This window comes from Lolium rigidum, chromosome 4 (genome assembly GCF_022539505.1).
Source record: "Lolium rigidum isolate FL_2022 chromosome 4, APGP_CSIRO_Lrig_0.1, whole genome shotgun sequence".
Classification (NCBI taxonomy): Eukaryota; Viridiplantae; Streptophyta; class Magnoliopsida; order Poales; family Poaceae; genus Lolium; species Lolium rigidum.
Genome location: NC_061511.1, coordinates 229476984 through 229500834, shown reverse-complemented (window position 1 = coordinate 229500834; position 23851 = coordinate 229476984). Strand labels below are relative to the sequence as shown.

At 44.5% G+C, this 23851-nt stretch overlaps 2 protein-coding genes across 2 annotated transcripts; one reads left to right on the top strand and one right to left on the bottom strand.

Moving 5' to 3' along the window:
* Nucleotides 1-4934: 4934 nt before the first annotated feature.
* Nucleotides 4935-8847, bottom strand: LOC124648372. The gene is made up of 2 exons (XM_047188152.1): nt 8596-8847; nt 4935-5320 (listed from the first exon to the last, which is right to left on the bottom strand). Exons 1-2 carry the CDS (start codon nt 8845-8847, stop codon nt 5126-5128), a joined length of 447 nt encoding a protein of 148 aa, XP_047044108.1. The 3' UTR covers nt 4935-5125.
* Nucleotides 8848-15468: 6621 nt separating this feature from the next.
* Nucleotides 15469-19414, top strand: LOC124648371 (probable ADP,ATP carrier protein At5g56450). The gene is made up of 2 exons (XM_047188151.1): nt 15469-15837; nt 18602-19414. The coding sequence occupies exons 1-2, from the start codon at nt 15469-15471 to the stop codon at nt 19226-19228; spliced, it is 996 nt and encodes a 331-aa protein (XP_047044107.1). The 3' UTR covers nt 19229-19414.
* The last annotated feature ends 4437 nt before the right edge of the window (nt 19415-23851 follow it).

Below are 23851 nucleotides of genomic sequence, written 5' to 3'. Positions count from 1 at the left end.
TTTTCTTCCATGGGCCGAGCTGGCAATTGGGAGGAAGCCTACACGCTGGCCAAAGATAGCGAGGTACTCCATCAGCACGCACGGACGCACCACATGCTGCTTTCAGCCTACTCCTGGCAAGCTTAGCTCGGAAGCTAGAGGAACTCGTAACAAGCATGCACCAAAATCGGTGCAAAGGGAGCTCGGCTTTGAGCGTGTGCCTCAGAGCATCTCCACCAGCCTGCCCTAAATAGGCCTCCGTGCTGGTACTCAGTTCTACAAATGCTGGCACAACAGCGTTATCAGCTGTAATCTTCATTTGTTTTCCTTCATTTGAAGTCATACATTGTTTATATTTGTAAAAAAAAGTCACCCGCCACTGTGTAGCTTCCTCATGAGACAAGCCGGTCATGACTAACTTATTAGCTAACTTAAGTTACAGTTGCAGGGTATCAATATATACTCGATCATAACATTCAACCCAATCAGATCATTACTCCTAGATGTACCCTGCCCAGCAGTTCGGTTCGCGGTTTTTTTTTTACAAGGAATAGTTACCATGACTTCAGTAATCTTCAACATTGTCTCCAGATCGATCGACCACCCTATATTCAACTCAATGACATTTCCAATACATTGTAGCAAGGACAGATGGATGAATTTTGTACCATGGATGAACCGGCCAGAGCTTCATTTCTGCTCTGAGGATGTAGATTAGAAACACAGAACAAACTCCGCTATCCATTCTTCATATGGTCTGACACTATCATCCTCGCTTTCAGGTGTTGTTTATCAACAACTACTTAGCCATAACCAGTTCAAAAGATGCAATGAACAGACAATTATGACATTACCACTGAAGACAGTTAACTGATCAGCAAGCAAGCAAGCACAAACAAGGCAATAAACCTCCCAACCTTGGGTCACCATTCTTCAGTATGCTACGTACATAGTACCAAGCACATCCATGTATTTACCTCAATCAGTACCACTACTCCTACATGTAAACAGACCAACAAGTCACCTCAAGATCTTTGAACGGGACATGTTAGTATGACCCCAATAATCTTCAGTCAAAAGACATGTTTAAAAGTTTCGTAAAATTCTACCGAGAAACTCCCATTTCTCCCTTCAGGATGTTGCATACTAGGCAGATTGAGAAGCAATTAGGGAGTAGCTTGCAAAGAAAACATAGAGCAAACTGGAAAATGAGACACTAAACCTCCAAATTAAATGGATTTCTGTTCTTCAGTATGCCACATACCAAGCACATCACTGTATTAGCCTCAGTAAAGACCAGTACTCCTAAATGTAAATAGGCCAACAGTTCATCTCAGGGTCTTTTTTTTTTTGAGTGTTCACCGGGGAGAGCAAGGCTCCCACCTGAAATGTTCAGAAGTTTCATAGAATTATCGAGGACAGATGGACATACCGGCCAGGGTCCATTTTCTGCTTTGAAGGTTCCCCATAACAGGCAGATTAAGAAGCAACTAACATGCAAAGAAAACTTAGAACAAACTCTACTGACCATTGTTGGCATGGTCACATCATTACTTCAAGCTGCCGCTTATTGACTATCGCAGCATCTTAACCGCAACAAGATTCAATGATGCAACAAAGAAAGAGTGTCTTAACCAGTGAAGGCAGATAAAATATGAACAAGCACAAGTCACAAACTAAACCTCCTGGTTAACCTGATCACTGTTTTTCAGAACTAGTACTCATGGTACCAGGCTCATCACTCTCTGTGTTCCCAAATAACAGGAGTGAGTGTGATTCAGAGAAAACCAAGGAACTCGGAAGGATAGAACCCAATCAATCAATCAAACCTTCCCTCCGGAGAATAAAAATAACTTCCAGGTGCTGCTTATCGACAACTGCTTAACCAAAACCAGTTTCAAAGAAAAAATGAAACCTCAATGTCATAACCAGTGCAGACAATTAGCTGATCAAAAACCAACCGCAAATAAGATACTACACCTCCCAGTTAAACGGAACAAGCTTCTTCAGTATGCTACATACAGAGCATACCACTGTATTCACAATCACAAACATAGCTTAATTATGACATTCACTTCAATCAAGACCACTACTCCTACATGTAAACAGACCAACAGTTCACCTCGAGATCTTTGGAACATAACATGTTACTATGAACCGCACAAATCTTGAAACACCATCTAGGAGTCCCACCAGACATGTTTTAATTTTTCTTTTCTAAAATTCTAGGGAGGACAGATGGATGACAAACCGGCGAGAGGCCGATTAAGAAGCAACAAGCATGCAAGCAGAACATAGTAGCTTCAAATATGCAACAAAAAGACAATGCCTTAAACCAGTGAAGGCATCTAGAAGACGAACAACCAAGCACAAATCAGATACCAGACATCCTCATTAACCGGATCACTGTTCTCCAGTATACTCATAGTAGTGAAAGTGTCACAACAAAAAATGGGGTGCGGGTGCAACTAGTTGCAAATGAGAGTTTCCCGTAGTGCCAAGCACATGACTGTACTGTACTCCCAAATCACAGAAGCGTGATTCAGAGGGTACCGAGGAAAGAAGCCAATGAATCAATGAACCAAACCTTAGCTCCGGAGACGGAATCAGAAGAGATCAGATCCGCACCATCCGCATCCTATGAATTCTCTGGTGCGCATGGGTCTGACGCCGACCAGCGGGTTCCGGAGGCGGAGGGTGTGGTTGTCGCTCATGAGCGCGAACCGTTCCAGCCCGGCGAGCGCCTCCTGGTTGGCGTGCCAGAGCTGGGGGCCCTGGCGACGGGCATTGTACACCAGGTCGACGGTCCACAATGCATGGGTGCTGTGCATGATCGCCTTGAGGAGCGCGAGCTCGGCCTTGCCGCCCCGGAAGTCGAAGAGCGTCAGGTGGTGCAAGCACTGGTCGAGGCCGCCGTCGAGGCCGAGGGTCGGGTAGTGCGTGTGGTGGTCGTCCCGGGAGGCCATCCCTTCTTCCCGTGGCACGGCGTCCTTGCGCTGCATTGCAAGCACAGCGATCGACGCCCGATCAGACCAGAGGCGTAGGATCGAAATGACTGAAGTTCACGGTGGTACCTCGATGGTCAGAAAGTTGAGGCAAGGGAAACGCCTGAGCATCTGCTTCACCACGCGCGCCGCCATGTGCACCTCCATGCCGCGGAGCGCCGTGTAGTCCAGGGCTAGCCATAGTCTGCTGACAGACCGCATCTGCGGCTCCATCTCCTGCCTACCAACCTGCATATATGCAGCCCAACGTTAACATGGATGGAGCACCGATCAATTTCCATGAGTGCCAGTAGTACAGGTCGTAGTTCATACCGCGATGTCGGTGCCATCGATCTCGAGGGTGGCGGGGAGGTTGAGGCGCAAGATGCTTGTCAGTTGGGGCGCGCCGCTGATGCTGAGCGCGGCCGTGCAGCCAGGAAGGAGCTCGCGGAGGTTCGGGGCGTCGTCCACCGTGAGGCTACGCGAGACGGTGCGGAGCATCGAGAGGCGATGGAGCTGAGGCGGCGATCTGACGACGACGACGGAGTCCACCGCGCAATCCTGGACCCAGAGCATATGCAGGTGGCTGCACGCGGCGACGACGCCCTCGACGACGCCGGGGCGGCACGCGCAGCCGTAGAGCCCGAGGTCGACGGTTCCGGTGAGCGCGTCGAGCTCCCCGGCCTCGACGGTGAAGAAGGCGAGGTGGAGTTCGCTGACGGTGGCGCACTGCAGGAGGAGAGGCGGGACGCGTATGAGCACGGGAGGCTGGCCGCGGTTGAAGAGGACGACCTCGGACGCCCCGCCCCTGTGGAGCGCCACGCACCAGCGCGCGGCGTGCTCAGGCCGCCACTCCGTGGACTCGACGCGGAAGGAATAGACGCCACTGCGATAAACGCGGACGCCGCCGATGTCATCTTCTTCCACGCCTTCGCCTTGGAAGCCGTGGAGGAAGTCCTCGAGCACGTTGGTGATGGCGTCGGCGACCTCGGAGCGGGGGATGGGGAGGCTCGCGAACTGCTTGTCGTGGAGGTAGAGTGGGCACATGCGCCATACCTCGCGCCAGCGCGGGGTGAAGAGGTAGCCGAGGCGGAGGAGGTCGGGCACGGGGAGGTGGCTGAAGAGCGCGCGGAGGGCGAACGCGGGGAGGCCCCGCCAGTCGGCGTGGCTGACGGCGGGGCGGGGGAAGCGGATGACCGGGCGGTCGAGTGAGAGCGTGGCCGGGGGTTGCGGCCTGAGGATGTTCCGCGCGACGTCGGAGAGGATCTCCTCCGGCGTCGGCGCCATCGTCGCCTGGTCGGAGCGGGCGGCGAGTGCGGTTTGGGGAATGGGAACGAAACGAGAGCCGTTTGGTTCACGGCAAGATGGAATGGTGAGCTGGCGCTTTGGGGGCTTTTGTAGCCAGCTGTCAGAATGAGCAGTTCATGCTGGCCGTCGGATCAGAGGGTGACAGCATCTTGTTCAAAACGGATTCGCGTCACTGGTCTGTTTTTCCTTATTCAAATCGATCAAATTCAAAATCTCTTAAGTCGTATTCAGTGACATAAGATACAGTAAGACTCCCTTTCGAAAACCTCAAAAAAAAAAAAACCCTCAAATTTCGGAAGAGAATAAATGGCCAAAATGCAGGCATCGGTCGAATGTGTAGCTCGTATTCGGTGATATTTGATACGCACATAAGCATGACCATCTTAATTAGCATGATCATCACACTTACATATTGCACAGCACCGAAATGTACTCTGGCCAAATGCAGAATCCACAGTGGAACAAACCAAACGACAATACTCTGCCAACTTGATCCCCCAACCAAAAGGAACACCGTGTAAAAAAAAAAGTGATGATTCAAACAAGAACCAGCAGATTCAACCACGTTTCATGTAAAACGTAACTTCTCGTGCCCAGCTGAAATCTTATAATTTGCTAGGTGCTCCTCGAAACAAAAGGATTTACGGTCAACTTCAACAGTTTTCAAAACGCATGACAGCAACCTGAGATATACAGATTAGGACTTAGTTCCATGGGGCAAGCAACATGAGATATACAGAAGCAGCGACGGAATCTCTGTTTGGCGTCGCAGATACTAGATATTTTTCCTCTAAGAGCTATGAACTTGATCTGGAAACTGAGGCTAGCAAAGACAAACAAGTTTCAGATCTCTACTAAGGCCTAAAAGTGCAGATGTAGGATGCTATTAAAAAAAAATTCATTGCATGAACCCAGAAGATCACTAGTTCTCCTCCTGTCCCTGCAAATTCTGGAGATTTCCCGCAGCCCTTGCCCGCCCGATACTCACAATTGTCGCTCGCAGGCACAGGTTCAGCAGGGCATGATCTTAATTCCAGCTGCATTGCAGCCTTCAATAAATGAACAGCAAAAATGTTGTTAGGCGCATGGTTATAGAAGATAAATTATTGGAACAAGGAGCGATAGAAGATTGTTGATTAAAAAATATTTAGTTGAGATATGAACCGGAAAAAAAAAGTGATGGAGATAAATAAGATCTGAATGACATATTTGCGAAAAAGTTAAATGTACATCAGGCAGCAACAATTGTCACATTCTCAAGAAAGATAGCCATGCATGGAACCATGGACGCACATGTATCCAAAATTATGTCCATATCTATACCTCAAAAAAAAAAAAAAAACAGAAATCAAAGGGGGGAGATTCAAAAACGACAGTAAACATGGCATCACAGAAGCGGCAGCCATGAAGAAGACATTAGCAAGATCAACTGTTCAGCTTAGCTTTTAGTTGAATTGAGATCATGTCATATATTTTTTCTGAAGAAAATTCGAATTCATTTCTTGTTTCAAATATTCACTTGTCGTAGCACATCTGGATATTAAGTAATCACGTTCTTATATTACATTTCCAATCTTCTAAATCAGTGAGAGTCTGAGGTCTAATCTTCCTATCACCTTCCTGCAACCTACAATCATAACAGAGATGGAAAGTGCAAAAGACCAAGAGTGAAAAACATGTCATAGGCAACAAGTATTGCAGGTAATTACCACTATAGAACGTTCCAAAGTACTCTAAAACTTGCAACTAGATCACAAATTGTAACTTAAGCTAAATCCTCCAACAAATTGAACAGCAAAAATGTTGTTAAATCACAGTCATAGTAGATAAATTATATGGAACAAGTAAGGAATGATAGAAGATTGTTGATTAAACGATTTTTGGTTGAGATATCAATCAAAAAACAAGAGTTGCATGTGATGGAGATAAATCAGGACTGAAAGACATATTTCCAAAACAGGTAAATGTACATCAGAGAGCCATAATTGCCACAATCTCAAGAAAGATAGCCACGAATGGAACCATGGACGCACATGTTCGAAAATGATGTCCATATCTATAATTGAAAGGGGGGGGGGGGGGGGGGGATCAGGTGCACGCTGTTACATAAGTGGCAGTCATGAAGAAGAGCATTGGCTATTTCCGCAACAAAAGAAAAAAAGAATAAGATCACTGGCTAAACAATTCAGCTTAGCTTTGAGTTTAATTTAGATCATCTCATATATTCTTTTCTTAAGACGCCAGTGGTTTAGCACATCTGAATATTAACTAACCATGTTCTTCGATTACATTTGCATTCTAGTATTCTGTGGTCTAAACATCATATCACCTTCTTTCAGCCTACAATCATAATAGAGAGGGCAGTACAAGAGATCCAGAGTGCAAAACATGTCATATACAGTAAGGAACGCAAGTAATTACGACTATAGCACAATCGAAAGAACTCTAAATGTTACAGCTAGATCACAAATTGTAATTTAAGCTGAATCCGCCAACAAGGATAGGAAATACAGTGTCCAAAAAGTTGTACCCAAAGGCCAATCACGCTATAGTACAACTCACAGAAGACTAAGTAACTAGATATGGCCAAGAAGTTTCCTATTTGTAGAGTATCAGTTGAGCAGCATAAAGCCACCACAGCTTATCGACCTCTACCAAGCTGGTTATACAAAGTTATCTATATTCTGCTTTCAGATTGGAAATAAGGATTGAGCCTGCACATTTTGATCACTGAAATACAAATTCATGTATATGGTATGTTTCATATAACAGGCACAAACAACTTGGGCATTCACAAGCGCCCAAATACGACTTGTAAACCGTCAATACAGGCAGGCATAAACACATGCTAACTAATTAAGCTACTGCTATAAGCACTTCCAAAGAATCAGCTTAGCAGCCACAGGCCGAAAATCCATAGCTCACTTTCCACATATAAGCATCAACGGCACCATAGATTATTTATCATTCAACCTCTACCAAGCTGGTCATACCAAATTATAATCCACTGTGATAATAGGACCTGTAACTACACTGGTTAAAATATAATCAAATGCAAAAAATAGCTGTTAAGCATTCAAACACAATAACCTTAGTTTTTAATGCTTTCAGATCAGAAATAAGGAGTGGGCATGCACATTTTTAGCGCTTCAAATTTAGCTGAACCATATGTGGCTAACCGACATGGGTCAGCTGATCAGCTTTTGATGACACAAGTCCAACTTAATAGTGCAATAACTTGACAGCACATATTCATCACTGGCACGCAAATAAGCCAATGTCTATATACTTCCGAGTATATTCTAAAAAAGCATTAACATTGAATCCCCCAAAAACTATCTTAAAGGACATCACTGAAATTATTATCTTAAAGTACATCACTGAAATTTCCATAAGAAACAGGAATCCCTGTAATTTATAGCTCCAGTGGTTTATGTGAGTACACTATCTACATGCATATGAGCACACCTGTGCAGCCCCATAATATATGGATAAACACTGAAAATTGCAAACCCATGTGTATTCGGCACTGTTCTATGTCAGTAGAGTATCATCGATCATAGGCACAAAACAAATTGGGTATTCAGCAGCAATCTCAGCACCGGTAAAAATCATGTCACTATCTGATGTTACATTACAGATTAGGTTGACCGGCCCATCACTTAATCTGCAAGTGGACAAAGCATCTCCATGAGGAAAAAACTTGATTCCCCACTCTCAGCCCCAACAAGAGTTTTCTCGAATTGTAAACCACCAATACAGCCAAGCATAACCACATGTTAACTACTAATATACTGCCATCTCAAGCCTCAGTTCACGAGGCCTACATTAGACCGTAAACCTGAATGGCCGATGATCAGTAATGGGACTCCACTTTAGCATAAACCAACTATGCTCAGACAGTAAGCGCGAAACCAAGAATGCCCACCCAATAGTTAGAACGTATCGTCATGGTTAGCAAATCAAGCACCTGCACATTCTAAACCTCACCACATACCCCGGTAATGCCCATCCCATGCATCCAGACATCCTGTAGTGAGTGCGTGCCTCCACTATTACTAGATACATACACCAGTTCATCGCATCATCTGACCAAGTAAAAGACCAGAACAGAACATCTGAACACGCAAATCCTACGGTGTCAAACAGGATATGCATGCGCGTGGCAGCAATCTCAGCACCGGTAAAATTGACTGCAATTGTTCTTTCCCCTCCGGAGACGCAGCAACCCAACCCATACGGGAGATCAATCGACCACCACGAATCCCACGATGCGGCTACTCTGGGCCGAGGCATGCACTACACGGGGTAGGTTGTGGCTTACCGAGACGACGCGGGCGAGGTTGTCGAGGTCGCCGATGGTCTTCACGAAGGCGTTCTCCACGTCTGGGTCCGTGTGCCTGCCGCTGGCCTCGAACTTGCGGTACGCGCTGATGAGCTTGAAGACGCCGAAGTTGTCGATGGCGGGGACCCTGAGGACGAAGGCCGGGAAGAGCGCCGCCAGCCTCCGCGCGTCCACCTCGAACACCTCCCCATCGCCGCCGCGCAGCCGCAAGGTGGGCGGGGCCTGCGCCATCGCTCGTGCGCGCGCGCTCTCTCGCCGGAGACCGGGGACGGGGAGGGGAAGGGGGAGAGAGAGGGGGCGTGGCGTGGGTGGAGTTGCGCGGCGGTGGTGGGTGAAATGGGGTGGGTGGGTTTTGCGTTTTCGGTTTGGACAGTTCTGGGCGTCCCCCGGGTTCTGATTCCCAGCCCCGGTCCCAAGCCGTCGGATCAACATCATGTACGGTCAGATTTGTACGTAGCAAAAGAATATCTTCGGCGGCAAAATAAACACTCCTGGTAGCAACTGCATGTAGCAAAAACAGTTCGTCTATGAAATAAAAGAAAAAGTCTAAGCTTCTCGCCGGAAACACCATAGCAAAAATTTGTGATATTGTAGCAAAAACAATCTCGTCGGAGGCATCGACCTAGATCTCACTGAAGACCTCACCGGAGGCCACGTAGCAAAAAGGTTGTGCTATTGTAGCAAACCCAACCTCATCGGAGAATCGTAGCATAATTTTGTACTAAAAGTAGCAAAACCGTTTAACAATTGTAGCAAAAATATATACTATTGTAGCATTGTGGCTTCGTAGCACTTCACAGCAGCAAACATAGCAAAAAGTATATATATCTATGTAGCTGGCGGAGCAAAGTCCCCAAATCAGGACACCATACAGTAGCAACTCGCAATACCATGTGTAGCTTCCCCGGCCAGCGTTGGTAGCACCCATGTTGGCCAATAGTAGCACTATGGTTGGGACATCCAGGAAAGCCAGACTCATCCGCGACGGTGTAAAAGTTAGTCATCCAGGAATCATAGCAGGAGGCACGGAGAGCTCGGCGATGACCATGGAGTGGTCCCTAATGGAGCTCCTCCGTCGGTCGGACGCCACAGCTATCGCCACTGAGGAGCTCTACCGCATCGTGGGCCCGATCGGCGGCGGAAAACAAACGCATCATAACCAACCCCTTTATTATTGTGTCCCCCTAAACAAGAAACAGCAAAGGCAATATGCTCTATCCTTAGACTCACTATACTCAATCCAACTCCCATAATCGTCAAACCATGCTGGATTGAACCTTCTATTTCTGTCCGCAATCATTCTGAATGGAAAATCATAAGTGCGAGGTTGGCAAGGCCCATTAGCCAGGTATTTTCTTCTTACCACATCCTTTTGATTAGGCCAATACTGCTCTATGCTCTTTCTTTTGCCGGGATCAAACTGAATCTCCTCTTCCCAATTCATATATTGTGGAGGTGAAGGTCCCGATGGAGCTTTCCTTTTTAGTACAAACCTATCCGTGATAATTGATGAACTTTTGTATTGTCTTGCAATTTAATAAATAGTAGTGCATCAGAGATTGCTAATAAAAATGTTTATTGACATAATAAAAAGTTCAGACAGTACAATACAATGGATCTAACCAAATCAGAAATTTTAATTTGTGACACACTGAGGAAGATCTAAATTGCTAAAAATTCCTTTTATTCATTGATGTATCTTGCTGCCGCTTGTCAGTTGGGACTTCGAAAATTGGAACTTCAAATCAGGAATTGGAAATTGAGGGCACTGACGAAATTACAGACGGCTTGGACAGTTGGATGGAGATCAACTTACAGTGTGCGTCTGCGTCACCGGCGAGCTGTGGAGGCGGCGAAGCGTGCGTCAGGCGGCCGGTTCAGCCTCGCCGGGAACGGTGAGCCTGCATCCTAGGATGGTCGAGTTAGAGATGAGAGGGCGAGAGGGTTACAATTAGAATATGGGACAACGACACCGCTGGTCGCTCGTGGCGTGGCGACTTCTGGTTCCACGGTCGTGCGTACAGAGAAGTTGGGCTTCACCGCTTCAGAATTGTGGCAAAAGCATACCAGTAGGGTGCACACATTTTGGGCTTAGGGGTGCACACACGGTGGAAATATGACTATGTACGAGGAGTTTTTTTTCTGGATCCAGGGTCTTGTGCACCCGGTTGGGCCAAATGAGCTCCGCCGATGGTTATAACATCACATTTGATTGAATCATGAGGACGGTTGTAGAGACCTTTAGATTTCTTCAGTTGTTGACTAGTAATTTCATCATACTTGCATTTCAAAACCAAATAATGGGAGCATTTCATACCCTTCTAGTCCTTTAACATTCAGACTCTCATAGAGGACTCATACATGATTAAGAAGCTAGTATTTTTGGTTGATCGTGAAGTGGAGTGGAAGGGTGCATCCCTTTTTAGCATAAAAGTGTAAGTCAGCGGGCACTTCTTAGTTTTAGCCCTTTCTGTCTTCAAAGCAACCAACTCATTGGGTTCTATTTCTTCTCCTTATCTACTCTCTCTTTCTTTCTTTCTTTCTTTCTTTCTTTCTTTCTTTCTTTCTTTCTTTTTTCCATTCTCTCATTTTTTCACTCTTCTTATTGAGGATGCTCTTTGCTGGAAAGTTCACCATGATTAGGCATGGCTTTTGTTAGTGGCACATTGCTCTTCTCTCACGAGTATAGCAATGAGGTACCTCCATGTCGCCTGTACAAAGTACCAACGGGGATATATCTCTACTATAGGCCATTCATACCGAGACAACATGAACAACAAACGGTGATCATCCTCTCTAACTCTCTCTCACTTTTTTCTCTGAATCTTTTCTTTCTTCTTCTTCTTCTTTTGCTTCTTTCTCTTTCTCTTTTCCTTTTCTAGGAGTCGGCTCAATGGTTTAAGGCTAAAATAAAATGGCTGGTCAACCAAATATACTCTCAACCGAATTATATATGTTTCAACGATGAGTTCCGCCATTTAAAGGGTTGGACTGTCATACAAACATCAACCTTCATATTTTACAGACACATAGAAATATAATTCATCATTGAATATGTGCCAAGTCTGCAATAACAAGTATAATGGGATGCGTAGACTTTACTCAAGACCACTATCTCTCAATCATGTAAAAACAGTATTCCTCAATAATATCTCACTTGCATCATGAATAGAGAGGAGAACACAAAAATAGTAGACATCTAATATCACTTTTCCAAGTATTGATGAAACCATGCACAAGTATTTACTATCGTTAAATTCCATACATGAATATAGCAAAGGTGTTATACCTCTTTTATCGATCCTCGCATACAGTTTCATCACTGATGTTCTTCTTCTCCCAACTGGAAATGCGCAACAAGCTCACATATAGAATTTAAGAAATTTAAACTTGGTTCACTCAAATCATCTCATTCCTATAGTAGAAACCTTAAAAATATGATCTCAATAAGATGTATCATGTGGCTGGGATCCATATAGAAGTAAAGCATTCATTTTGGACCAATAGCAAATTCAACTAGCCACTTTTAGTGGTGAAAAATAAAATCTGCCAATAAATTCCAGTAGTTGTGCATTCAAAATTTTCCCCACTTAAACATCCTACGAATGTTTGCCAATTTTTGTTTGTGTAGTGAATGAAAAGTTACACCTGCTGTAGAAAAATCAGCCCAATCAGAGTTACGAGCTGGGATGTAAAAAATCAAATTGTGAAGACTAGCATGCAGAAATCTACAACTCTTTTTTCTCTTTTGGAAGCAAAACCAAAATATTTTTGTGTTTTTGAAGTTTTGAAGTTGTAAATAAAACAAAGGTGCAACAAGCATGCAAAAGTAACAAAATAAATATGTTTTGTTTTTGAGGTTTTTGTTCGAAAAGAAAGCAGAACGTACGCAAAAACTATAAAGCGAAAATCTTTTTGGGTTTTCGAGGTTTTTGTTCGAAAGAAAACAAAATGCAGAAACTAGAAAGCGGAAATCTTTTTGGGGTTTTCAAATGGTGAATTAAACAAAAAACTACAATGCAACAAAACTGATATAAAACTAGCATGATATCATACAATGGAGAAGAGGTGAAGAACACATACTCTCCCAAGCTTGGGGTGAAACTAGTAGCCGGGATAGTCGGAGCATGTACCCAAACCGTGCGATCCATCATTGTAGTAGGGCCCTGGCTGCCCCCACTATGAAGAAGCACATTCATTTCCAAATTGGGACAAAGATACTTCCCCATGCTGGTAGTCGGATGCGGCAGGTGCGAACCCCCAGGCGTTTGGTGCAGGTGGTGCATGCCACTCCTGCTAAGCCGGTGTTTGGCTCGTGCCAATCATGCCGAGGCGGCACAGGCTCATACGATTCATGGTGATATGGTGTTGGCTCGTACCACTCCGCTTGTGGCAGCATAGGTATCTCCTCCAACTCCTCCTGATGAGGAGGCTCAGGGGTCTCCTTAAACCATGTGTCGTCCTGTGGAGTTGCGGGAGCAAACTCCCACTCATGTTCTTCTTGCTTGATGATCCATTTGTTTGATAACCTGTCAAAACAGTCAAGATGAGGAAGCACCGTGCAAGCAAAAATACCTTGCCTAATCATGTACTTATAAAAATCCTTAATCCACACTTTAATAAGAATATCCATTTTAATTAACATTCTAGCATCCAACAAGTTGGATTCTACAATTTCAGTTCCAATGTTATCAAATCTTTGTTCTTCTCTAATGTGCTCATAGACCATAGTGGCAATAGCACCTGAATAGAGTGGTTTAGATCCATTGTGGTAAACAATATAAGACAAGGTTCTAGCAAGAATTATTCCTAAGTTAAATGCAGGATAAGTTTCATTCCTAGCACCTCTCAACAAATAGACAACAGGACCTATGCAAGCAGTTACATTCTTCCTAGTTAGGAAACCCCTAAATAGGAACAAAGCAAAGTACCTCAACCCTAGATGTTGAATACGAGAGAGTTTATTCCCATGGATATCATTTGGAACATCCACACTAATGCTTCTCCAAAATGCCCGGAGTTCTCATTTGAATCACTATGGATTTCCTTCCAACTCTCAACTTTTGGAACATTAATGGTCTTGCAAAATTCATCAAGGGACATAACATATCTATTCTGCTTCATGACAAATTTAACATCAAATTCGGCAGGGATGATCTTACCTCTCTTACCTGTCCTTTCCTTTGTATGTGCAAACCTGAATGTAGCGAGGAAGTCGCGGGTTATTTCGGCATACGTCTTGTATGGACGGCTTGCAAATCCTTCCAGTCATGTATGCTCTAGGAAGAAAGCAAAATATTCCTCTATATGCATCGCCTTGAGCATCTTGGGGTCTTGCCACCTAGTGCAAGTGTGTTCGAAAATGCCTCTATAACAACTACTCTAAGGTGGTATACACTTACGAGATAATCATGTGCGAGTTGACATAATGTAGGTTGAATATAAATACACTGCCTAGTCTCCTCCCATCAGTTTGGACTTTTGGGTCAATTGACCAATGCAGCAATCTTTCATGTTATCAGAGCCAAGAGGTCTCAAGTTCAAGACCATGCTCATGCAGTTTTAAAAACAAAAGAAAAAAGATTCTACGGCCTGCACCGAACCCACGCTAAGGACTAAAATAGCCTAAACTTGAGGGAAGTGTTGAATATAAATACATTGCCTAGTCTCTTTTCATCAGTTTGAAATTTTGGTTCGATTAGCTTGTTCAGCAATCTTTCAATGTATACCAACAATACATCTCGGCGAAGTGTGCGCATCAAGAATAAGCAAAAGCAAGGGTCTAAGCACATCACTTAGTATGTGGCCGGAGCTTACTTGCACGCGCTGGACGTAAAAGAACAACTTGGTGAAAAGCTCCGCACAACCCATGTTTAGAAGTTCACGAGTCCTTCAGCATCTTAGCACGTTGTGCCGATTGGTAGTAGGATGTGGAGAAGGTGAACAAGAACAAATGTAGGGAGGGTGTCGTCAAGGGGAAGGAAGCTCCAATTATTTGATGGATGCTTTCTCCTCGTGAAATTTGCCATGGTCGCCACCACCTCTACATTTTGCGTTGGGCAACTAGACGTTGCTAGCTTCGCGTCACGAATTAGCATGTATGCCGAGCCGGTTAATAAGGCACACAGGTATAATGGTTGGTTGCACTATGCTTGCAATGTGGTCAAGCCGATAATAAACAAACATTTTCTGAGTAAGCACGCGAATTTCTCAAAAAAAAAAAAAGAGGTGTGATCCAACAAGCACGACTGCAACCGTCACAATCTATGCAAGTTGGCAAGATGCAATTTCCACTCTCGACTAGCAGCCATGACCACGACAACTCCTCTTACATGGCACATCTGTTCGATACAAGTCATGATCCGCCATCTTGTCCAAGGCATGCTGCTCTCTACGTGTCACAATACATACATATTTCCGAAATCTGAACTTCCTAACCATCATTTTCAGTAGAAAAATCTCAAAATCCAGGAAATGGAGATTTACATGGTCTTTGAAGAACACAAGTGACACTGACGAAGAAGTACTAGTCCTTACGGCAGCTGAGCTGATGACAGTGCCCACCCTTATCTGTCTGTGAGTGTCGTGCTCTAGTGAGAGTGACAGTGGGCCCCGTGAAACCTCCTTTTCTCCTCGGAGGATAGAGCAGAGCACGGCCGTTTCGCTTTGCACTCCCGACACGCAACGGCGAGGCCCATCATCGCCGCCGCCGAGCCCAACAAAACAGGGCCCGGTTCCAGCGACCCAACCCGAGCGAGCCACGCGAACACGACCGACCGAGCGAGCCGAGGCGAGACAAACTCATACAACAAGCGAAGCATCCGGCCCCGTCGACCCGAACACACACGACGAATGAGCGAGGAGGCCGCGGCGGCGCCGCCGCCGGCGCGACCGGGAGCGGCGGATGACGATGCTGCCGCGGCGTATTCGGCGGCGGCCCTGCGGGCGGGGAGGGCGTGGGAGTTCAAGCGGGATCTGGCGGCGGGGGCGCTGATGGGGGGCGCCGTGCACACCGTGGTGGCCCCCATCGAGCGCGTCAAGCTGCTGCTGCAGACGCAGGACGGCAACGCCGCGCTGCTCGGCAGGTCGCGCCGCTTCCGGGGCTTCTTCGACTGCGTCGCCCGCACCGTCCGGGAGGAGGGCGCGCTCTCGCTATGGCGGGGCAACGGCACCGCCGTCATCCGCTACTACCCCTCCGTCGCCCTCAACTTCTCGCTCAAGGTTCTCCTTCCCCTCCCCAGCCCGCCCCTTTCTACTCCAGTTTTATTGATCGTTTACCTGGGCGCGCATTCCAGCTCCCATTTCCCCTGCTGCCGGTGTCCCGGATTTGGGGATCATGGTCCCGTTAGTTAATGCTCCATTGATTCATGTGCTTAGGATTTATGGTAGTGTGCGTGATGCGAGAGAGATTGGAGGTCTGGCGCTGTCCGTAGGTGCTTGGTGGGGAGCATCCGGTGCTAGACGTCTTGATGCTCCTGAGGCGAATTCTTGGGGATTAAAGATTAGATTCGGTCATCACATGTCCTTACCGACATTTGTTGGGATTTCGCTTTCCAGGGATTAATGTTTGCCTCCGGAAATGGCAAGGAATCAAAGAATAATCAGTAAAGTGCTCGGGTTGCTGGTGCCTCTCGTCTCCAAGAGCCGTAGAGACCAATAGGATATCAATATTCCTGCACTTTATTAGACTAGGCTAGTTTTACAATTCCATTGTCAGCACGGCTGGTTAAGGCTTATTTGGTCTGGTTTTCTGTTGAGGATCTAGGAGGAAGCAATGACGCACTACAACTATACCAATAATGAGGTGATGTCTTGTTAGCCGACACATAATGAACATCTGGTTACATCAAACAAAGTTTGTTGGGAGAGAAAGCATTATGGGGCTTTGCTGATGGGTTCATCACTTACTAGTTCACTTACTTTTGGCTTGCCATGTAATGCTACCATATGACATCATCGATAGTAGTAGTGGATTATGCAAGCGTCGTTCAGGATTTAAATTATGATCAACGACTTTCTGACAAAACGACAAAAGAATGATTACGCAAAAGTAGCAGAAAACGGTATTATTGGTGCATATATTCTTGCACTTATGGGCTAGTTGTAGAATTCCGTTGCCAGCGTGGCTTGTTAGGATTTAATTGGCCAAGTTTCTCTGTTGAGGATCTAGTAGCTAGGAATGACACATTAAGGCTACACAGATATGAAGTGATGTCTTGTAAGCCGACATATAATGAGCAACTGGTTACATCAACTATAGTTTGTTCGTAAATAAATCACTATGGAGCTTTGCTGATGGTTTTATCACTTAGTAGTTCGCTTTATTTTTTGCATGCCATATAAGACTACCATATGACATCATCGATGTTAGTAGTGGATTAAGAAAGCCTAATGCATGGAGAAAATTATGCAACGGCTTTCTCAGACAAAACGACAAAGAGTGATTTATCAAAGGTAGCTGATGTCATCATGCATAACGGATTTACAGAAACAGTTACTCAAGCAGGTATTGACTTGCCATGTGATGTCATAGATTATTACGAAAGCCTAGTTCAGGATTAAAATTGCGGAATGGCTTTCTTCGACAGAACGACAAAGAGATTTCTCAAAAGCTGATGATGTCGTCAATTGATAACAGATTTACAAAAAAGTTACTCAAGCAGATTGCAGATATTGACTTGCCATGTGATTTCCTAGATTACGAAAGCCTAGTTCATGATTAAAATTATGAAACTGTTTTCTTTCACAAAACGACAGATGGATTTCTCAAAGGTAGCTGATGTCATCAATGCATAACGGATTTACAAAAACAGTTACTCAAGCAGATATTGACTTGCCATGTGATGTAATAGGTTTTGAAAGGTAGCAAACAACAAATTTCTCTAATGGCATGCTTTGCCGGTTGACATACGCACAAAGGTTATAGGTCTAATCTTGATGTGAACAGAGAATGATTTTATGGTGCAGCAATAACTAATTACCTATTAAGGCCAAATTACAACTTATCATTTAAAAGTAATGGATGATTAGGACACTTGATGATAGATCGTAGTTGGACAACCGATATCAGAGATGTCCCTCAATGCTTATCATATTCTCTTGCTAATCATCTTTAGGTTGATCGTTGCATCAGTATCCAGCAAGTAATATTATTTCTTGACTCTTGTCCATTTTTATTACCTTTAAAAAGGATAATGATAAATGGGTAAAGAAGCATCTATCTGCAGTTTCCTTTATTAATCAACAATTCACATTAAAATATATATTTTTGTCTCAAGGATGTTCATGCTTCAGTAAGCGGTTTACCATGAGGCACCCTTCTAATATAGTAATTTTGCTCACTCTTCCTCAATGTGTCATGTTCATTCATTTGTTTCTATATGGTGAGAATATTGAATGTAGACATGATATTAAGTCCGGACTGCTTCAAGTTTTGGTGCTAGGGTTCTCTCTTTTGATTGTGATGAGATGGCTTGAAAATAACCACAATACTGTCAACGCATGTGTTCTCTGCCATACGAAACATGGAAAAAAAGGGACATATTAACTATAATTTTGAGAACATACATGGTATGTGCATTTTAGGTCTATTGGCGATGACCATGTGAAGATGGTAAATTACTGGTTAAATTACGTTGTTGCCCTTAGCGTGCCTCTTTACTGCTATGAATTTTCTATCTAGGGGGTTAAGCTTCATGCATCTTTGTCGGTGGGTAGTTAACTGCTGTGCAGATGTTCAGCTTATTTATTTTGCTTGTCTGTGTTCTGGTTTGAGTGGAAAGCAGTTGAACTGAAGTTGACATGATATGACTATGTGTTTATCTTGGTAACTGGTTAGAACTACTCATCTTAGATCTTATGCTGAAAGAGATAAATAATTTTGAAAATACATCCAATGTGATAATTAATTGCGATTGGCTATTAGCTCAGAAAGACTATCTAATTGTTATCTGATATCTATAGTCCCTCTTCAATATTCTTGCAGGACCTGTACAGGAGCATCCTAAAAGATGCGGGAACCTCAGCGGACAACAAGTTCACGTCAATTGCTCTAACCAACTTCGTTGCTGGTGCCGCTGCCGGATGTACTACTCTGGTCATCATTTACCCACTCGACATTGCTCATACCCGCCTTGCAGCCGATATTGGCCGAACAGACACCCGCCAGTTCAAAGGCATCCGTCACTTTATCCAGACTATCTACAAGAAAAATGGCATCCGGGGTATCTACAGAGGACTACCAGCATCGCTCCATGGGATGATCGTCCACCGAGGCTTATACTTTGGAGGCTTCGACACTGCAAAGGATATGCTGGTACCACTTGACTCACCCCTGTGGCAGCGCTGGGTGACGGCGCAGGCGGTCACTTCCACGGCAGGGCTCATCTCGTACCCCTTAGACACAGTGCGACGGAGGATGATGATGCAGTCAGGGATGGAGGTGCAGATGTACAGCAGCACCCTCGACTGCTGGAGGAAGGTGTACAAGGTTGAGGGGGTCAAGTCGTTCTACCGGGGAGCGCTGTCTAACATGTTCCGGAGCACCGGCGCGGCTGCAATACTTGTCCTGTATGATGAGGTCAAGAAGTTCATGAACGGTGGTAGGTTGTGATAGGTATAATAGAGAGGGTGGTTCTCCACAGATTTTTGGACTCAATGCGGAGAATAGAACCTAAAAAGGTACATGGTGCAGCAGTGGCGGCTCGAGCGTTTTGTAAGAGAGTACTGGTTTCCTGCTGTTTACCACTAACCGGAATCGAGCGCTTCATGGTCTCAAGATTGTGGCTGTTGCTTATTTTGATTTATGTTCGATATTTGTTGCATGTCGTTTGAAGTTCCAGTTGGGTTGATTGTCTGTCTGCCTCTGCCTGTGTCATTCTGGTGTTTCTGAAACTGGAAAGAGTGTAAGGTTAACACTATTGTCATCGACTGAGTATGTGTGCAAACTTGCCTCATGGCAGGGCAGGCGAAAGACCTGTGTGGCATTAGTCATGATCGAATTCAGAGGTTGGAAATGAACCAGTTCTGGCGTGTGGTTGTCACCCAGTAGATAGATGGGTGTGCAACAACTGGGTTATTGAAACTCATGTTGCACCCAGAATGCTTTGAGTCTAGGCTGCAAGACCCAGAAGTGCACATGTAGGAAATGAAAGATCGCTTCCTCTCAAAACCACTATTCGGTAGGTAGGATATGTGCAGTGCTCAAGACAGTCATAGAGAAGGCTGTTTCCTACTATCGCTAGACCAGTACTGTATTCCACTAAGGGACTAATAATGTTGCACACTACAAATGTGTCATGCCATATCCAACCCTATATTGCATGGAGGACATTTTGGGGTAGAAGATACATGATAAGCTGCTTCTAGGTCAACACATGATAAGCACTTGAAGAACCCCTCTTGCATCCACACAAATAGCACCCACAGCTATTCAGTGAGACCATCCTATAGGAAAATGACTCATATCCCGTTTATCGTAGACAAGACGACGGTCGTCGTGCGTAGGTCCGCAATCAGACGCTAGACAATAGATGGGATGTGTCTTACAACCCTTACCTCATGCGGATGTTTAACTGCCACATCAACGCGTGGGTGTGCTCCACATAAAGGCTATCAACCTATATAAGTACAAATATACAAGGTCCATGATCGGACTTTGGTCAACATAGACCAGCTCAACAACGAAGGTAGCACATTGACACCGAGGTGGGTTACTCCACCGAAGATGATGTGAAGGACATTTTGTCTTCACCCTCTTTGAGAACCACCGTCGTTCCTAGAGTTATTGCTTCATTTCCTAAATATGCAAAGGGTCCCATTCAAAGCGGTAGAGAACCTAAACAACTTCGTAGCCCAAGAGAAAACATCAAAGTCCCGTGGCTAACCAAGTGGACTCGAGATATTCCGTACAGGATTTTCCGGGAATGTTTAGATGGCAAAAAACAAAGTACGGGAAGACAAGGTAAGAGCGTGGCCAAAAGCACATACATTCAACTAGTTCTCATGAATTACATAACATGCATGTCAGCAACTGCTGATACAGCAACTGGCCAACTGCTGGTATCAACTGCTGATACAGCAAATGGATCAAGAGAAGAAAACAAACTATACGAGAGACCAACATAAACATCAGTGGAACTGCAAACAATACATAAACATTTGTTCATCATACTTAGCCAAACATAACCCAAACATCACCATATCCATGGAAAACAACATCAAATAAGTAACAACCCACAACAACCCAATGTTATCCAAGTTCCAGAAGGAATGGAGAAGTAGGGGTTTGATTTTGCAGCTGCAGTTTCCAAGAGTTGCAGGTTACTCACTCGCGCACAATCTTAAACCACATAATAACTAGCAGGGAAAATTACAGTCATGACTAAATTTGCCATCTTAGACCACCGGTGCAAATAGCACCCTTCTCCCATTGCGATATATGTAGATCTTCACGCAGGTTTCAGAGCGAGAGAAGCTAACTATCTCCTCATACAAGTTGTCACTCACAGCGACCAAGGGATCAAAAGTTATAGTCATCTTTTGTAGAGCTGTCGCCCATCTGAATAGTTGCTTAAGAAACACAACTTCATGTTCCACTCCTTTGATGCCTCTGATTTCTGCTTTTTCAAGAAGATTCAAGAAGATATTCTCTGATTTCCAGCCATTCCGCTGATCACAAGTACAATCCAATGGGCATTCACCCTGAAATTCAGAGCGCAGATTCCTCATCAATTAACCTGTGGACGTGGTACCAACCATACTGAATAAAAAGGGCACGAATTTTACCTCCCGATGTATTAACTTGAGTTTCAGACTTCGTATACCAGCACACAACCTTAGCAAATGGAACATGGTAGCTCCAAAAGCATGTGCTCTAGGAACAAAGGATAGCAACAAGTTCTTCACGTGAGGAAGGAAAGTTATGCCATCCATCAAGTACTCATAAGAGTTAACGTTCTGCCAAATAGAGCTTTTAGTTAGTCCAAAATAAAAGATCATATATCACAATATGGTGTGAAACCAGCAGCATATTGATTTGAAAACAAATGACTAGTTACGTGCAAGCCTTGTTTAATACTGAATGCCCTCTTAGGTCTATACTTCGAAAGCAGAAGCCATCTTGTTTATATGTAAATCATTAAGCACCGCTTGGTGTATCTTCAATTTATAAAAGGGCGCGAAACTTTTTACGTGATTTTAGTTCCTTTAAATGGAAATGTAGTGCTGCATCAATTAGAATACCTCTATCCTCTAAAAACCTATGTTTGATAATTTTGCACCTTTATAATCTAGATCTACAAAAATAAGCATAATAGATATCTCTAGTTCCACCAATGAATATGGAAATGACCAGCCTTCCAGCGCCAACACTGGAACTCATTTTATCATCATTTGGCAAGTGCATTGTATTCTATTGGCCGATGAAAATAAAGTTTGCATATCCGAGGGTGCTTGCTAATATGTTAAGTTGAAAACATGATTTTGCATGAGGGGATAGTGCACTCACTTTATCAGGCTGCGTCACTAGGAGGTGAAGAGAGACGGCTTCAAAGTGCCGAAAGAGCCTCAGATGATGCGGATTGATAAAACCATCACGTCCGTAAACAATGAACACTAGTAGAAAAAGGGGCAGTAGGCCCGGTCCATTTGGACCTTCAGACCCGGTTCCCAAACCGGGACCAACTGGGCGGGACTAAAGGGGGTACGCTTTAGTCCCGGTTCAAAGTTGAACCGGGCCTAAAGGCCTCGACACGTGGTGCGGCCAGGGAGCTCGCGGTGGAAGGCCTTTGGTCCCGGTTCGTGGTACGAACCGGGCCTAGGTTTCTCTGCCGCGGCAGAGAATTGCTATTTCTCGCCGCGGCACGGGTTTAGGCTGTACCAGCGTTCTCTGCCGCGGCAGAGAAACAGAGCGTTTCTCTGCCGCGGAAGAGTTTCAGCAATGCATATATATCATTCAAGAAACCACAAAAAATCGTCATGAATATATATAGACATCGTCAACAGTACACGACATCGTCAACGGTACACGTAATGCATGCATATTTACAATACAACATCTCCTCGACGGATTTCATCCCCCGTCACGATCCGCCGATAGTGCTCTCCACCTGGGGTAAGGGCCTCGGTAATAAAGAATCCCGCGATTTCCTCTTGAATTGCTTTTATTTGATCCTCCGTTATGAGAGTGTTCCGCAGGCGTGTCATCTATATTTAAAAAGGGAGATCAATATATGAATGGAACTCAATACAATAGATGATACTAATTAAGATTAATTGTGAAATTTTTTTATCGTACACGAGTGTGGTGTATACGGGCATCCCCACCCTTGGGACAGGCCATGTCACGCATGAAGGTGCAGACGTAGTATCCACATAAGTTATTCCCTTGTTCCTGCCTCATACACTTTACGAAAAAATAGTTCGATCAAACTAATAATCAAGCATCGTATTGAAAGTAAATATCATATATAAAGTTTCACGGACATAGCTATATATATAGTACTACTTACGGGGTAATCTTCAAATGTAAGCTCCGGTTTCCATTTACCCGGAACAGTATTGATGAACCGTTTCCAAGCCCTGCCCGGCAAAAAATAATGAGTAAATGAGTAATTGATTAGTTGATGATATCTTCGAATTAGAACAGATGAAGATGCCAATACGAAATTGATTGAAACTACCTCTGGAGGATGGCAGCCATGTCCGCCCATTCCGCATATTCTTTACGTTTCGAGTCCATGACTTTTACGACTCCAAGGGGAAGATCAATGATTAGGAGAATATAGTGGAAACTGCACAAGCATAGCTCAATGATTACGAGAATAAAGTGGAAGGTGCACAAGCATAATGTATGTTATATATAACACTCACTTGAAGTTGTAGGGAAAGAATATATCCTCTTTGTCTGCTTCCTTCTCTAAAAACATTACGATGTTGTCCTCTGTGTCCTTGGCGAAGTCTTGAACCGTAACTTCATGAACTGTGTTTGGGTCTATGAACCCCAGCGGTAGGAGCTTGCCTCTTTTGTATTCCAGCTTCTTCATTCTGCATAATTAAATGTATAGCGTACACAAAGAATATAATGAGGATAATTGTTAGTGCAAATGAATGAGCTACAAACTTAATTACACAAATAAATCACTTACGAGCGGTAGCAACCGATGACAGCTTTGTCGAGGGCGTCTTGATTGAATAACTGAAACAGTTCATCTAACTCAATGTTTATCTCGTCTTC